Raw genomic sequence first — 16,784 nt, 5'->3', positions numbered from 1 at the left:
TAACTTGAGTCACTTAAAGTGTTGTTCATCTAGGTTTTCTCCATCATAAAGTTACTGTTTCTCTTTAATGTATATATATAAGGATATAATTCTAGGCTACGTAAACATCCTGTTAGCCATCAAAATTTCATCCCTTAGTTTCAGCATTTGATGATTCTTGTCTACCTCAATTATTGGTAAGATGTTCACTAAATGATGATTATCTAATTCCATCATTCTTTCTACCTGCATTAGTTGACATCTTTTGTGAGGATGAGCTCTCCTTTGTCTCATTCTTAACTAATTAATTTATTTCTAGTAGTAAAGACTCATAGATTCTTATTTTATTCAGTAGGTTATAAGCGATTGCCATCATTATTTTTAATGCTCAAATTATCCCAGTCTTAGCTAGTGGGAGCCCCATGCAAATTGGTTCCAATGTCCTTCATTTTTTATTCTCTTTAAGAAAAATTTTGCCGACTTTTAATTATGCAAAAACCATACAGATATCTTTTGATTATTGCTTTTATATGTATAAATTTTTCAAAGTAGAAGGATGGAATATACTTTATTTAGCAGGTTTAGCTTGATCTATCAATTCAAACATTTAAATAAATAGTATGTGGCTTCCATGTTTCCCTCTGCCTAAGCCCTGCAAGCATAAGGAGTGTGCCTTCAGGGAAGTGTGCCTATGTCCTTCCGACATGTCTCCATCAGTTCATGAAAACTTACTTTCTTTCTGGCACAATATCTTGTGCTTTCTCTGCCCCAACCCTGTTATGGGGAATGGTACTTAGAAACCAACATCTGGGAACTAGCGGGTGTCATTGCTAATGGATATCATTGCTTTTAGGCTCTGTGAGTGGACATAAACACAAGATATGCATATATCTGTATATTTTCATCTATCTATCTCTGTATTAAAAACCAAAAATTCATAATGATACCCCAATTCCAGTTCAACATCAGAAGACTCATTCTAGTCTTTATCCTCCCCCTCATATTTTAACTTGTTTCTCTGACAATGAGAAACTTGCCTTTTATTATTCTCAATACATGTACTTATTTGTTCAACCCTAGGCTACCCAGAGAGCATTTTCAGAATTATTAACCTATACCACTTTGTAAAACAAATCCATTAACTAAGGTTCAACATATGCTTATAGTTCTTTCTGTCTTTAATCTGAGGCTGTATAAAATATTTTGTTCAAAATAGTTCTTTTTGATTGAATTCTTTTTTATTTCCCTAAGGAATGGTTATATATTTATTGGAAATACAGTTAGGTTTATTTGTTTCTCCTTGTTTCTAATTTTAGGTTCACTTGCCCCATCATTATTGATGTTTTTGTATATATAAAATATTATAACATAGTTCCAAAAGCCTAACCTGTACAAAAAAGTGCATACAAAAATATACACACCATTTATTTGACCCCATTTCCACCATCCCTTATGGGAAATTACTGTCATTAGTTTCTTATAATTGTTTTGCAAAATTAAAAGGTTCATGTATATTTTATTTCCCCTTCTACTTATAGAAAAGATAATACACTATTGATACCTGGAAATCACTTTATATTAGTTCATAAAGGTCTTCCTCAATCTTTTTTACAGTTGCATAGTATTTCACTATGTAGATGTATCTTAATTTATTCAGTCACTGTTACGTGTGGACAGATAGATTGTTTCCAATATTTTTGAACTGCAAACATTGCTGCAATAAAGTATTGTGTACATATATATTTTTTCATATTGTTGGAGGTGTGTCTTCAGGGTACATTCCTAGAAGAGGGATTGTTGGATCAAAAGGTGGACAAATATGTAGTTTTGGTAGCTGTTTCTAAGTTTCCTTCCTTAAAGGTTGAATCAGTTTTCATTCCCTCCAGCAATGTTTCAAATTATCTGTTTCTCCACAGCCTCACCAATAGTTTATGTAGTCTAACTTTAATTTTTGTCAAAGTTATACACACGGAGTTGTATCTCAATGTAGTTTTAATTCCCTTTCTCTTATAAAAAATGAAGTTGACATCATTTCATATATTTAGGAGACATTTTTATATAATTTTGGAACTACATGTGTATGTCTTTTGCCCATTTTTCTATCAGGATTTTTACCTTTTTCCCCTCAGTTTTTAAGAACTATTTATATATCAGGGATATTAACTCTCTGTGTTATATGTTGCAATTTTCTAGTCTTTGCTTATAATGTTTTTGCCACACCAAAAAAAGAATGTAGTCAAATGCATCAATTTTTTAAAAATTACATCCAGACTTTGAGTCATAGTGAAAAAGCCTTTTCTTACACCAAGGTTATAAAGGAATTCACCCATGTTTGCTTCTAGAACTTGTATAGTTTAAATATTTTTTACATTTAAATTTCTGATATTTGGTGTTTGTTTTGGGCATAGTGTAAAGTATGTATCTAATTTTATCTTTTTTCCCAAATGTCTATTTAGTTGTCCTAGCAACATTTAAAAAGTCCAGCTTTGCCCCAATAATTTAAGATGGCACATTTCTCATATTTTAAATTTTCATATGTTCTTGTGTCTTTTTTCTGGAAAATCCAGAAATTCTCTTCCACTCACTTGTTTGACTATTTATGTGCTAGTACCTCATAGTTTTAATTATAAAGGCTCTATGCCTTGATATCTGATAGGGCAAGACCCCCACCTGGATTTTCTCTTCCAGTGATTTCTAGTTCTTCTTGTGTGTTCATTTTTTCTTATAAGCTGTAGTGTTAACTTGTCCGGCTCCATAAAAAGCCTATTGGTAATTTTACTGGGATTGCCTTAAATTTATACATTAATTAGGGTGAACTGACATCTTTAAGATGTTGAATTATTTTAGCTGAGAACAGAAGATGTCTTTCTGTTTGTTCAAGTCTGCTTTTGTGTCTTTCAGGAGTGTTGTAAAGTTTTCTTCATATAGATTTTGCAGTTCTTGCTAAGTTTAATACCAAGTATTTAATCTTTGTTGCCATTGTGAATGGGATTTGCTGCCATATCTGCTGACTGAGGTTGGTTGTGTTTGTGGTTACTATTCATTTTGTATGTTAATTTTATATCCTGCTACCTTTTATCATTGAGTCTCTAAGGATTTTCAGATATACTGTTATATCATCTCCAAACATACTCTAAAGTTTATTTTCCAATTTGTATGCCTCTAATTGATGTCTTTTATCCAATTGCACTGGCTAAAACTTCCAGTATGTTATGAAGGAGTAGTGGAAATAGGGGACATTCTACTCTTGTTCTTGGTATTAGTGAGAATGCCTTTACTAGAGTCCCATTAAGTAAGATGATGGTGTTAGAACTCGGATATATATTTTTATCATATTATGAAAATATTAATCAATTGCTAGTTTCTTGGGTTTTTTTTCTTTTAATCAGGAATGGGTATTAAATTTTGTCAAATGCTTTTTCTGCATGAATAGAGATAGTATGACTTTTCCTTTGATCCATTAATATATGAATGGACTTCTTAACATCCAACCAACCTTGCATTTCTAGAATACATTCCACTTGATCATGGCATTTTATTTTTCTCAATGCAGTGTTGGCTTCTGTTCACCAACATGTTATGTAATAGTTTTACACATTCAAAAGTAAAATTGGGGGCTTCCCTGGTGGCGCAGTGGTTGAGAGTCCGCCTGCCGATGCAGGGGATACAGGTTCGTGCCCTGGTCCAGGAAGATCCCACATGCCGCAGAGCGGCTAGGCCCGTGAGCCATGGCCGCTGAGCCTGCGCGTCCGGAGCCTGTGCTCCGCAACGGGAGAGGCCACAACAGTGAGAGGCCCGCATACCGCAAAAAAAAAAAAAAGTAAAATTGGTCTGTAATTTCTCCCCTTCTCCCCTCCTTTTCTTTTTCTGGTATTCTCTTCCCCAAGTTTAGGTGTCAATGTTTTGCTGGTTTCATTTAAAAATGAGAATGTTTTTCTTCATTTTCCATGCTGTAGAACAGTTTATGTCAGTACTATCTTGTCTTTAAAAGTCTGACAGAAATTCCCTATGGAAACATTTCAGCATGGTGTTTTTCTTATGGGGTATTCTTTAATATCTTCCTCTATTTATTCTGTGAAATTAGATCTGTTGGTTTTGTTTTTATTTGTAATAAAATCTATTTTATAAGCTATATTTTCCTAGGAAATAATCATTTCCATTTAGCTTTTCAAAATTATTTTCAGAGTAGTAGTAGTCTAATTTTAAGAAGTTTCTTCTTTTTCAATAGTTATTTCCCTGTTGTCATTTCTTCTTTTGTACAATGGTGCTTCCTCTCTTTTTTCTTTTTTCTAGTAGTTTTCTCTTCTCTATTTCAATAATTTCTGCTTTTGCCTTTATTATTCCCTACTATGGTCCTATTTTTGCTCATTTTTTTGTTTCGTTTCTAGATGTCTGTGCTGGAAATTTAGTTAATTTTTTTCATTCTTTCATTTTACCGATGTACTTTAATCTAGTCACTGCTTTACATGATTTTTTAGATTCCAATATGTAGATTTTCACTATTTTGCTTAAAAATATTTAAATTTTTGTTTACAACTTCCCTTTCACCTAGAAGTTGCCCAAAAGAAATTATTTTGTAAATTTCTAGGTGGAAGGACCTACTTGGTTTTTTTATATTCTTAAAAAATTCTCATCTTATTATATTGTAACCATAGAATGTTTCTTATAATATTTCTAATCTATTCAATATAGCAATGCTTTCTTAATTGCTAACATGTGGTAAGTTTTTCTGAATGCTTCATAAGAAGAAGGTTTTTCTCTATAATCAGGCTGTAGGGTTTGACACAGATCCACAAGATCTGCCTAATTATTTTAGCTCTTCTGTATCCTTGCCTATTTTTTTGCCACTCGATCTGTCTTATACTGACAGTAGTCTTCTATTATTCTTGTATCTCCTATAGTTTCTACTTCATAAAGGTGATCATTGTGGCTTTTGGTGCATAGATATTCATGCCTGTTATATTTCTTGTTAATTGTGGGTTTAGCATTAAAAAGTGTTCTTTGTTATATTTTATGCTTTTTAAATTGCATTTTACTCTGTCTGATATCAGGATCACTCATACGGCTTTCTTTCTTTTTTTTTTGCTCCCATTCCTTTATTGTTGCCTTTCAGAATTACTTTGTTTTAGGTTTGACCTTTATATATAGCAGATAGTTGGGTCTCACTTTATGAGACATTTTGAAATATTTTTCATGTAATTATGAGTTTAAACCCATTCACGTGTGTTGATGTGACTGATATGTTTGGTCTCAACTCTGTCATATGTTCTTTATATCATAATTTACTGTATTAGTTTTGTAATACTTACCAATATGTTTTCCTTACCCTTTTACTTTAAAGTTTCTTTTGATATTTAGAAAGGTTTGTATTTTTGTTCTAGTAGTTATCTTTGTTCTTATACTTTTCAATACGTTCTATCCTCTCTTTTCTTATTTAACCTCTTCCTGGCAGCATGTTTTCTAGCATTTTTGAGGTGTAATTAACAAATACAAATTGTATATATTTAAGGTATACCATGTGATGGGGTTTTTGGTTGATTTGTTTGTTTTGCGTTCTTTGTGAAGTACAGTTGATTTATAATATTATATTAGTTTCAGGTGTACAGCACAGTGATTGAGTATTTTTGAAGATTATACACCATTATAACTTATTACAAGATAATGGCTGTAATTCCCTCTACTGTACAATATATCCTTGTTGCTTATCTACTTTATACATAATAGTTTGTATCTGGTAATCCCATACCCCTAATTTGTACCTTCCCCCTTCCTTCCACTGTGAAGTGGTCACCATAATGAAGCTAATTAACACATTCCTCACCTCTCACAGTTACCATTGTGTGTGGTAAGAACACTTAAGATCTACTCTTTTAGCAAATTTCAAGTTTGAAAAACAGTGATATACAAATCTCCAGAACTTACTCATCCTATGTAACTCTTGGATCAACATCTCCCCATTTCCTCTACACTTTAGCTGCTGCATCCACTACTCTCTGATTTTATAAGTTCGACTTTATCAGATTCCACATGTAAGTGAAATCATGCATTACTTGTCCTTCTGTGTCTGGCTTATTTCACTTACCCTAATGTCCTCCAGGTTCATCCATGTTGTTGCAAATGACAGGTTCTCCTTCTGTTTAGGATAATAGTCCATCTTCTATATCTACCACATTTTCTTCTCCCTGGTCCTAGCTGCCTCCAGACCATTCAGCCATGCTGATCCCCTCTGTTTTCTGGTTGGGACAAAAAAGAAATGGGCCTCTTGAGCAGCATCTTACATAGCTGGGGAGGTGGGTCACTCATGATGTTCTCCTTTCCCCCATGGGGTCTCTCTTGGCACTGAGCTGTGCCACTTTGGGGGACAGATGACACATGTAAAGTGAAACTGTTCTTTTTACCCTCCTCAGTGCTTCTGTTATCAGAGTTTTTGCTCCAGTGGGGTGCTGGGACCTCTCTTCTGGACTTTCAAGTTCCCACAAAGGCACTCTCATCCATGGGTGTCAAAATTATGTTTCTGGGGGATGATGAGTGTGAAAATTTATTCTGCCATCTTGCAGACATCATTGCTTTGTCAGTTTTTGACGGTATCCACTGACTTTCATCTGTACAACAATCAGAGTGAACTTACTCTGCTCTCCTCTTTCCCTATTTCTTCTCTTTCTCATTTTTACTTGCATTATTTTTACAAGAAAATGAAACATTTATATATTCTGCTTTCAACCATGTCCCTACCTTGTTTTAGTTTTAGATTTACAATTAAATATATTAAACGCTTCCCATCAATCCTTTTGCCAAAATTTCTTCAGTCATCTCTTTGTTGAATGAAGTTTATCCTCTGGCATATTTCTCAAGAAAGACTCATGAGTACAGGAATCTCTGAGTGATTGAATGTTGCAAGTTATTTTTCTATAGCTTTGATAATTGAAAGATACTTGGCTAGCTGTAAAATCCTTGGTTCGTAATTTCTTTCTTTGAGTTCTTGAAAATGCTGCTCCATATTTCTCAGCCTTGTATGTTGCTTTGGAGACACCTCATGGCAGCCTAATTCTCTTGCTCTTGTAAATTGTTTGATTCTTTTTGCCAGGAGTCCTTGAGACTTTTTTTTTTATTTTTAAAGTTAAACAGCTTTGCTAGGATCTTGAAATTGATCTTTCAGGTCTTTGAGTCCTTTCAATATGTAGGTTCAGGTCATCTCTTCATACCAGACATTTTCCTCAGATTATTGTTATAAATTTTTGCTTATTTAATTACTTAATCTGTCTTCTCAGGGATTTCAAGTAGACATATTTTGGATCTTCTTTGTCTTCTCTTTAAGCCACTTTTTCACTGACTCTTGTTACATTTTTCTCTATCTCATTTTCATTCCCTTGGCTGTCTTTCTCTTTCTTCGATGCCCCTTATTAAAAATTTCCTTTGGGGACTTCCCTGGTGGCGCAGTGGTTAAGAAGCCACCTGCCAATTCAGGGGACGCGGGTTCAAGCCCTAGTCCAGGAAGATCCCACATGCCATGGAGCAACAAAGCCCGTGTGCCACAACTGCTGAGCCTGCACTCTAGAGCCCGCGAGCCACAACTACTGAGCCTGTGTGCCACAACTACTGAAGCCTGCATGCCTAGATCCTGTGCTCCACAACAAAAGAAGCCACTGCAATGAGAAGCCCACACACCCCAATGAAGAGTAGCCCCTGCTCACCACAACTAGAGAAAGCCCACATGCAGCAACGAAGACCCAACAAAGCCAAAAAAAATTTTTTTAATTAAAAAAAATTTCCTTTGGACACCTTGTAATTTAATAATTTAATCTTCATTTCTGATCACATTTGGTTTTGTTTTCTTTTTTGTTTGTTTGTTTTTTGTTTTTGCCTCTGAGTTCAATCAGCTCTTTTTTCCTAGTTCTTTTATGTTTCAGTTATTAATCTTTGCATTTCTAATTCAAAGTTGTTCAAGGAAATTTAATTCAGTTTGGAGTATTATTGTGTTACAGATTCTTTTCTGGTTTGTAGTTTTTTTGGAGGGGATTTATATTTCTATCAGTTGGGATGTTTTGATTTTTATTTTCTGTTCTCTTCGTATAGCAGCTTTATTTGGCTTCTTCCATTTATTCATTTTGTAGATTTGAGGTTCAGAAACACTCTATTCTGATAAGGTAGTGAAGTATGTTTGTTTTAATGTATGACTGAATTTTTTGTATCATGGGGGATGGGTGCTTATATGCTCTCTGACTTGTCACTGTTGCTCTTCTCTTTTAATGTACAGAATCTTAAAATTCCCCCTTTTGCCTCTTTCCCTTTTATTATCCAATCTCCCAAGGACACTTCTCCCTTCTTTTTACCCTATTTTCCCCCATAAGTGATACCTATGGAAGATTACCACCTTGAATTATGTGTGCTTTCAGGTTTTCACATAGTCATTTCTTTATTCTAGCAGGATTCTCTTTCAGAATTTTCACAGATAGGAACTTGGTCTTTCTGAAGATTGTTTTATAAAATCTTACAGCCTCTACTGCCTTACCTTTTTCCTCTTTCATGTTGTTTTTCCGTACAGCCCTGGCTGTCCACAAAGGCTTGTGTTGAGATCCTTAGAAATAGTTCATTCAACTGCAGTGCTTGTTCTTCTACTAACAGGGACTATGAAGTTTTGAGGGTTCTATATATATATTTTAAATTTATTTATTTTATTTATTCTTTTTTTTTTTTTTTTGGTTTGCATTGGGTCTTCATTGCAGCATGCGGGCTTTCTCTAGTTGGGGTGAGCAGGGGCTACTCTTCGTTGTGGGGCACGGGCTTCTCACTGTGGTGGCTTCTCTTGTTGTGGAGCACAGGCTCTAGGTGTGCAGGCTTCAGTAGTTGTGGCACACTGGCTCAGTAGTTGTGGCTCGCAAGCTCTAGAGCACAGTCTCAGTAGTTGTGGTGCACGGGCTTTGTTGCTCCACGGCATGTGGGATCTTCCCAGACCCGGGCTAGAACCCGTGTCCCCTGCATTGGCAGGTGGCTTCTTAACCACTGCGCCACCAGGGAAGCCCCTCTATGTATTTTAATGATGTTGAGGTTGTGAGTTTTGTATAGCTTTATTTTTTTCTTGTTTTCCTGTGTTGTTTTTTTGAAGGATATGTGGGGAGATTTGATTTTAGATGGTTATCATTTTCTTCAACTACTAAGAGCCAGCAGGAATTGACTGTGGATTGGTTGTGGGAAATTATGGAACTAGAAGAATTCAAGGATTACTCCTAGGTTTTTTACTTAGTCAACCGAGTAGATAATGGTAACATTTCCTGAAATGAGGAAAACTGGTGTGTGTATAAGGCCTGGAGTACAAGTGAAGAGAGTAACAGAGTTATCTTCTGGAGGTTTGTAGATTTGTTATGAGTATATGGATATATGAGCCTGGATCTCTGGAATACCATTGTTAGAAATAGAAATTTGAGCATTACAAGGGTTCAGTACTTAAAGCCTTGTAACTAAATGTAATCTCTTAGTGAGAATATTGGGATACAGATGAAAGAGGATATAAAATGAGACCACTCCAGTGTTTGGAGGTCAAGCAGATGATACATGTCTAGCCAAATAAAATAAAATTTAAATTTAAAAAAGAGGATTAGGAACAGACAGTGAGGTAGGAGAAAAACCTAGAGAGTAGAGTGACCTAAAGGGCAAGAGGAGAAAAAGAGTCAAAGAGAAAGTGTCACTTGCAACTAATATTGATGAGAAATTAAGGAAGATGGGGTTGGATCAGTGACCTTTAGAGTTGACCATCTGAAAGTCTTTGTCGACCTGATGAGAGCAATCTGATTGAGGTGAGTTCCAGAGAGCTGGTGAGGTAAGACAATCACGTCTGCACCTAGAGAGAGAACACAAAATATTTTCAGAGCTTGAGTTTCATCGGGAGTTTTCTGAATGGGCTTGCATGTTATTGGGAGTTTCGTCCCTTAGCGTCGGGCTCAGGGCCCTGGCTATTGCCTGAAGCAGAGCCTAGTGCCTTCCAGGAAGATCTGATAGGGTTGGTGACGAACATGTATCCCGTTAGAAGAGTACGCCACCAGGAGCCAGCTCTCCTGCGTCCTGCAACTTTGCTTTGCCTTTTGTTGGTGACTGAAGATCTGCAGATTACAGCATGCCTGCTTATTAGGGAGTTCTATCTCAGAGGGTCCTCTGGCCCTTTCATGCCTTAAAAGGCATTCCTCACTCATTTTTTTTTCCAGAGGATGAGCCTGCCAGGTGACCTAGTTGTAATGGTTCTGGGCTGCTCAGTTTCCAGAGCCTCTCTGCTTCCCTTTTCCATCCCTGGCTTTCCGATGGCTCAGGGTCCTGTTTCAAGTCAAAATAGAATTCCTTCATACAAATTGCTTGGCCTGTTTTTCAGAATATGGCTGTGCTCCACACCACGGTGCCTGTAAACAAGCCAAGCAGGGCATCTTACCTCAGTGGCAAAAACATATTTGCCAACAGGCACCTCAGCAAAGAAGGCCATTTACTTCAAGGTTACTTTGTGTGGCTTATTATCTGTGTAACCTTAGGAAATTTTATGTAATCTTGTTTCATTAGAGAAAAAAAGGGAGCACTGTGATATTCATCGCATAGCCTTGCTACAGGAATGAAAAATAAAATAGGTACCTTAAGAAAAGAGAAACTTCCTCTTTTTTTTTTTTTTTTTTCTTAGTGATGCTTTCAGGGACTGACATGCTAAGTGGATGAGCCACACCGAGGCCAAACAACAGCTTAGGGATCAGGACAATGGAAGAGCAACACAGGAAATTGGGCTGCAAAGAGACTAGACTGAGGACCCAGTGGGTTACCATTAATACCAGAAGCATGGGGCAGGGGGAGGTGGTGGGAGGACTCTGGGATAAAGCAGAGACAATACACGCTTTGCAAAGGTTTGGGGCGGAACAGGATCTCCGTAGCCAGGCTCTCCCTCCTGGTCCAAGCCACTACCATCATCTCTAACACCACACTCTCCCCACCTACTAGTTTCTCTTGCACCGAAAGTCTATTCTCTATACCACAGCCTCTACATTTTGGAAAATGAAAGTCTGAACATTTTATTCTTCCTACTCATAACTATAAGCAACCTTAGAATACCCCGCCTACTCTACCAAAGTGGCCTTCTCCATCCCTTTCTCTGTCATTTGATTGGTGGGAAAATTGAGCCACAGAGAGGGGCAATGAGTTGCTCAGTATCGCACAGCACTGGCAGATCCTTGAGTAGAAGCAGGTCTCAACAGAAGCACAACAGTTAGGGCATTATATTCTATCCCAAAGTGATATATTCTTGTGTGCAGATTTGCAAGTCTAGAGTGGGAAATGGAATGTGAGTGAGGTTAAAATAATGGGGACATGAAATTGTATTGTACTGTGGAGATGGATCTGAAAATATACCAAATGCTTTTCCTTTTCCCAAAGGCTTACATAATCTTGGCACAAGGAAAGTACTCATTTCCTTTTTACGGAACCAGTTAGGAACTTTGAGTTAATGCCCACAGGCCAGACTTCCCAAATGATCAAATGCAGAATTTCAAGCATGTTCCTGACTTGCTTGCTAACAATTCAGTCACCCAGAAGGCCAAGAGAGTGACTCAGGACTTTGTTATTCTGTACTTGATTCTAACCAACAAAGACAAATTGGTTATGGAATTAAAGATGTCAGGAATTTGGGAGAAAGCAGATTATGTCAGTGTCGTGTTGGTGAGAGCCAAGGATAGTTAAACATAATCAGATGTGTGCTCTAGATGATAGAAAATAGTTTAATAGATTCGGGTGGAGGAGGTGGTATTGGGAAATGGCTCACGTTCAGGCACGCAACTGTGGAAGGGAAGATGATTCTAAGGAGAATTAGAAAGTTCTACGAACAACTCAATGAGGAAGAAGGGCAGTAGAATAAACCGCTGTGGCTACCCAATATTCCCTTTAATGTGACACATTTTAAAGTGAACTTCCCCTCACAAGACACATTAGCCTTCACCTTTGTGGAGAGAAAGTGACCCAGAAGGAGCGTGATGGGCATTAGTTCAAAGCACTCGAATTCTTATCGTATGAGGAATTGCTGAAGAAGAAGAAGGTTAATGAACCTGAGAACTGTCTTTCAATATCAAGACGTCTTTCCTACACAAGCAAAGGCAGACTTTCTGTCGTCTGCAGAACAGAATCAAGACCATTGGGGAGTCATACTTGGGTTTAATAGGAGCGACAATTCCTAGCATTTGGAGGTGTGCATGGATAAAATAGACTCTGCTGTAGACATTATCGTTGCTTCTCTCTTGGTGCCTGGACGACTCCACTTCCTACCTCACTAAGTCAGGCATGGCCCTGGGAGTGGCTCTAGCTGATGAAACCTGAGTCAAAGTAAAAGTGTTATTTCTGATAGTTGCCAGTGCTTAACTCTTCACCATGCTTTTCTCCTGCCTCAGTGAACACTGAAGCACTCCAAGCCTTGGTCTTGGAGTGACTACAATGATTAGAGTATCCCCTAACCACCACCATGACCTCGCCCTCAGACCCAGCCATACGCCTACATTGGACATGTAGCTTGAGTGGAAAATAAACCTTTGCTGTTCTTAGCCCCTGAATTTCATGGGTTTTATTACTTCTGCGTAATCCTGACTAGCTCAGTGTCTTCAGGATGCGGTGGTTCCTTACATGTGAGCGTTAGCAAGATAGGCATTGGATTCCTGAGCCTCACACACTTGCATTCTTTGCTTTTTTTTTTTTTACGTCTTTATGGGAGTGTAATTGCTTTACAATGGTGTGTTAGTTTCTGCTTTATAACAAAGTGAATCAGCTATACATACACATGTGGCCCCATGTCTCCTCCCCCTTGCATCTCCCTCCCTCCCACCCTCCCTATCCCACCCCTCTAGGTGGTCACAAAGCACCGAGCTGATCTCCCTGTGCTATGCCGCTGCTTCCCACTAGCTATGGATTTTACGTTTCGTAGTGTATATATGTCCATGCCACTCTCTCACTTTGTCCCAGCTTACCCTTCCCCCTCCCCATATCCTCAAGTCCATTCTCTAGTAGGTCTGTGTCTTTATTCCCGTCTTGCCCCTGGGTTCTTCATGACCTTTTTTTTTTTTCTTAGATTCCATATATATGTGTTAGCATACGGTATTTGTTTTGCAGTTCTATTTACAATAGCCAGGACATGGAAGCAACCTAAGTGTCCATCAACAGATGAATGGATAAAGAATATGTGGCACATATATACAATGGAATATTACTCAGCCATAAAAAGAAAGGAAACTGAGTAATTTGTAGTGAGATGGATGGACCTAGAGTCTGTCATACAGAGTGAAGTAAGTCAGAAAGAGAAAAGCATTCTTTGCTTTTTATTTTCCTTTGCTATACAATATTCAGACTCTTACTGGGGGTATAACTTAGTCAACTGGAATGTTCAACTGGTTCCACGACCTCCTAGGATATGGTCCCAATAACGCAGGCTAAAATGATTCTCTTGCTAAGCACACTCTTCTTTATCTCAACTGCATGCCCAGCAACATCATAAATTTATGGAACCTGTTCACTTGGGGAGTAGCCAACAGCAACAAGATAGCTCACCAAGCAAAGATTCTATTGCCACGCAGACACACCCACACAACATTATCTGTGAAAACTGTAAGATGTCTACCAGAGATCTCTCGGCCAAAGTAACTTTTTTTTTTTTTTTTTTTTTTTTTTTTTGCGGTACGCGGGCCTCTCACTGTTGTGGCCTCTCCCGTTGCGGAGCACAGGCTCCGGACGCGCAGGCCCAGCGGCCATGGCTCACGGGCCCAGCCTCTCCGAGGCATGTGGGATCTTCCCGGACCGGGGCACGAACCCGTGTCCCCTGCATCGGCAGGCAGACTCTCAACCACTGCGCCACCAGGGACGCCCCAAAGTAACTTTTTGAACATGAATTTTGCAGTTTGTTTCTTATACGTTCATATTGACTGGGCTATTCCTAAGCGTCTGTCTCAGTGTTTGCATATAGGTGCGTTGTATACTTTTAACTGAGCTCCGCAAGGATGCCCTTGATACCATCTACTAACCCATGCAACAGAGTGAAGCACACACATGCCACAGTGTGTGGGTCACTTAGTGTTATGGTTAAAGTTGTTCTGTGCTGGGCAGTATTTATGCATTGGTTCTGTCTGGGGAAGAAGCTTATAAGGTGATGGGAGCCAGGAAGTGAAAGTAACGAAGTACGTACCTAGCATGAAAAGAAATGACATAGAATTAAAAGGTGATTCCAATGGTGGAAAAAATGGAAGGAACACATTTTAAATTATAATTTAAAATACATATGCATGCCTATATATGCAAATATGTATATGTATATTTTATATGGATTAAAACACCAAACCCACGACAAATTAACTGAAGTCTCACTTTTGTTTTTCACAGGAGACCAAAATCAACTGTGTTCGTCTGGCTACGAAAGGTATGTCGGCATGCCCTGTCTGTCTTCAGCCATTTAAGTACTTCTCCCTGTAGCCACACAGGGAAATTTTAGGCAACAATGGCTAAAAATAACAAGAAAGAATTGTTATTTTCATTGGAGTCATTTGCATCTAGCTATTAATATATACTTATGGTATATATTAATAACACAGTGCCTAAAGCATAGGAAGAGCTCAAAACATATTTGTTTAGTCAGTGGATGGCTGGATGGCTGGACCAACTGGTACATTAATCAGTGGAGTGGTAAATATAAATTTACTCAAATAGCCTTCTGCTATAGATTTTCATTGTATTTGGGTCTGTGTTTGGGTATTTTTTTTGCATGTCAATTAGACCTATCTTCTGGTTTTGTGCTTTATTCAACTGGCGCGTGACTTTCAAAAATGAGGTGATTAGTGTTAGTGCCTTCGGTAATGAGAAAACAAACACTGCATCGTTATGTAGTTGGCATTTTCAACACTAATCCCGAAAACTAAGGCAGCATTGTTCAGGCTCATCACTTTTTGTTTCCCTAATTGTAATTGAATTGCCTGACTCTTTCCGTTGGTACATGTTTCTGTTTATTACTCTTTAAAAACAAAATCAATGAATGGTTTGTATATCATTTAACCTATGACAAGGTTGAATGGTTAGAAATCAGGTTTATCTTTCTGTTATAGAATTGATCCTTTAAACAGCTATCCTCCCTGTATAAACACACCAAAATTAGGCAATTGCACTCTGTTCCCTGCATTTATGGACAGCATATACAGGTTCCTAGATTGCTTCCACAGCGATGATAAGTGTAAATATAAGTAAACATATAGTCATAGATATAAACTGTAGACAAAGACAATGACTCAAGTACGTATACACATATGTGAGGATATACACGCAGGCACACACATACAGAGGAAAATGCACACATGTCGGAGGGGAAGAGACAAGGGACGGGGCGGGGAGGAGAGAGAAGAATATTTTATGGTTATTTGGCAAAATATGCAGTGAGACCTATCACTTTTATAACTTTGAAGAAAATCACATCAATTTGTAGGCAGAAAAGGGAAGATGCAGGAGGAAGAAGACAGGAGCACTAAGGGCTCCCTGTGATAAGAACTCACTCTGGTTTCACATCCGTCATGAGAGGTCGACATGTCCCTAACGTGTTCTCTCTCGAGAACCCAGGCTACCAGACAGAAAGAGATAAAATACTCCTTGTGAGGCAAGGAGAATTGATGGCCTGCAAACAAAAGTGACACAAATTATGGGCCTTGGCAGACTTCTCCACTGAAGAAAACAGATAATCTAGAAAGAAGAACCTCCTCAGATGGCTAGCACTAAAGCTCTGGTCTCAAGCTGGACAGCTGGGTGTCTGCAGCATCCCCCAGGAGCGGGCAGGAAACACACAGAGAAACCTTCCCCGTGACGGTGCTCCACGGCTCCCACTAGCTCTTGACCCCTAGACGAGGGAGGAATTGATGCCATTGATCTCCCCTGCAGGATGTGTGGGATCCTAAGGACACCCTCTGGGACGTAAGCCCTCCTAAAGGGGAGTTTGTTGGATCGTATTTTCTGAACCGGGAATTCGGAACATATGATCGGACAGGCAAAGGTATACGTGGGGACTTCGAGAGAGAATATTTTAAAGTATATGTTGCTGGCAATGTCAGGACTTACTGTCCTGATAGACATAGAGCCCACCATGCCACACTTCTCCGAAGTTGCATTGCTGATCTGCAGAATTACAGTGGCCTTTAAAGAACTGGAACAGAAGAGCTCTCTACCTCTTCTTAGCATAAGGGTTTCTCTTCTTGTCTGATGTTTAGGTTACAATCTTGCTTTAGTGGAGTGTGTTGTGTACACACGCCAGGTGTGGCGTGGGAAAGGATAGAAACGCATTAATGAGTATGAATGCGCCGCTGGCCATGCCCAGGCAGGGCTCAGAGGAGTCGGGAGTAAGTGGTGGATTCCAAGCTTCCACACCCTTGTTTTCCAGTGAGGGCCGTCACTCCAGCCAGGAGAAGCAGGCTCTAGCAGCACTTGGCAATGGGGCAGAGGGCTGGATAATGCAGAATGCCCGTCAGCCACAGGTCAGGGAAAGCTGTGTTTGGCATCCAGGGTCAACTAATTCACGCACTGCCCATGAGGACTTGATATCAAGGATCTAAGTCCAGGAATATTTGACCCATCCCTTTCCTGATGGTGTGAATCAAATTTCCCTTTTTATGGGTTTGCTGAAAATACTGTTTTTATTAAGAGAGAAAATACGATGGTGGGAATCCTGCAGGCAGTGGGGGTATGTGAAGTCCCAGCGGTAGATTCCATGGGCCATCTGTCTCCCTCCGGGCTCCTCTACCTCTCCGTCATCGTGGCACCTCCTGCACGGGTCTGCCAGC

At 38.8% G+C, this 16,784-nt stretch overlaps 1 protein-coding gene across 1 annotated transcript in view; it reads left to right on the top strand.

Moving 5' to 3' along the window:
* Nucleotides 1-16,784, top strand: part of PTPRT (protein tyrosine phosphatase receptor type T) — a gene marked incomplete at both ends in the record, with an annotated part of 1,086,576 nt that overhangs the window by 861,686 nt on the left and 208,106 nt on the right. Inside the window, 1 exon segment of the mRNA XM_082671082.1 lies at nucleotides 14,353-14,389. Coding sequence (XP_082527208.1) covers nucleotides 14,353-14,389 — 37 coding nt within the window.

The sequence above is a fragment of the Grampus griseus genome (genome assembly GCF_964374135.1).
Source record: "Grampus griseus genome assembly, chromosome: 14".
Classification (NCBI taxonomy): domain Eukaryota; kingdom Metazoa; phylum Chordata; class Mammalia; order Artiodactyla; family Delphinidae; genus Grampus; species Grampus griseus.
Note: the sequence above shows the minus strand (reverse complement) of the source record. Positions and strands in the feature narration are given on the sequence as shown.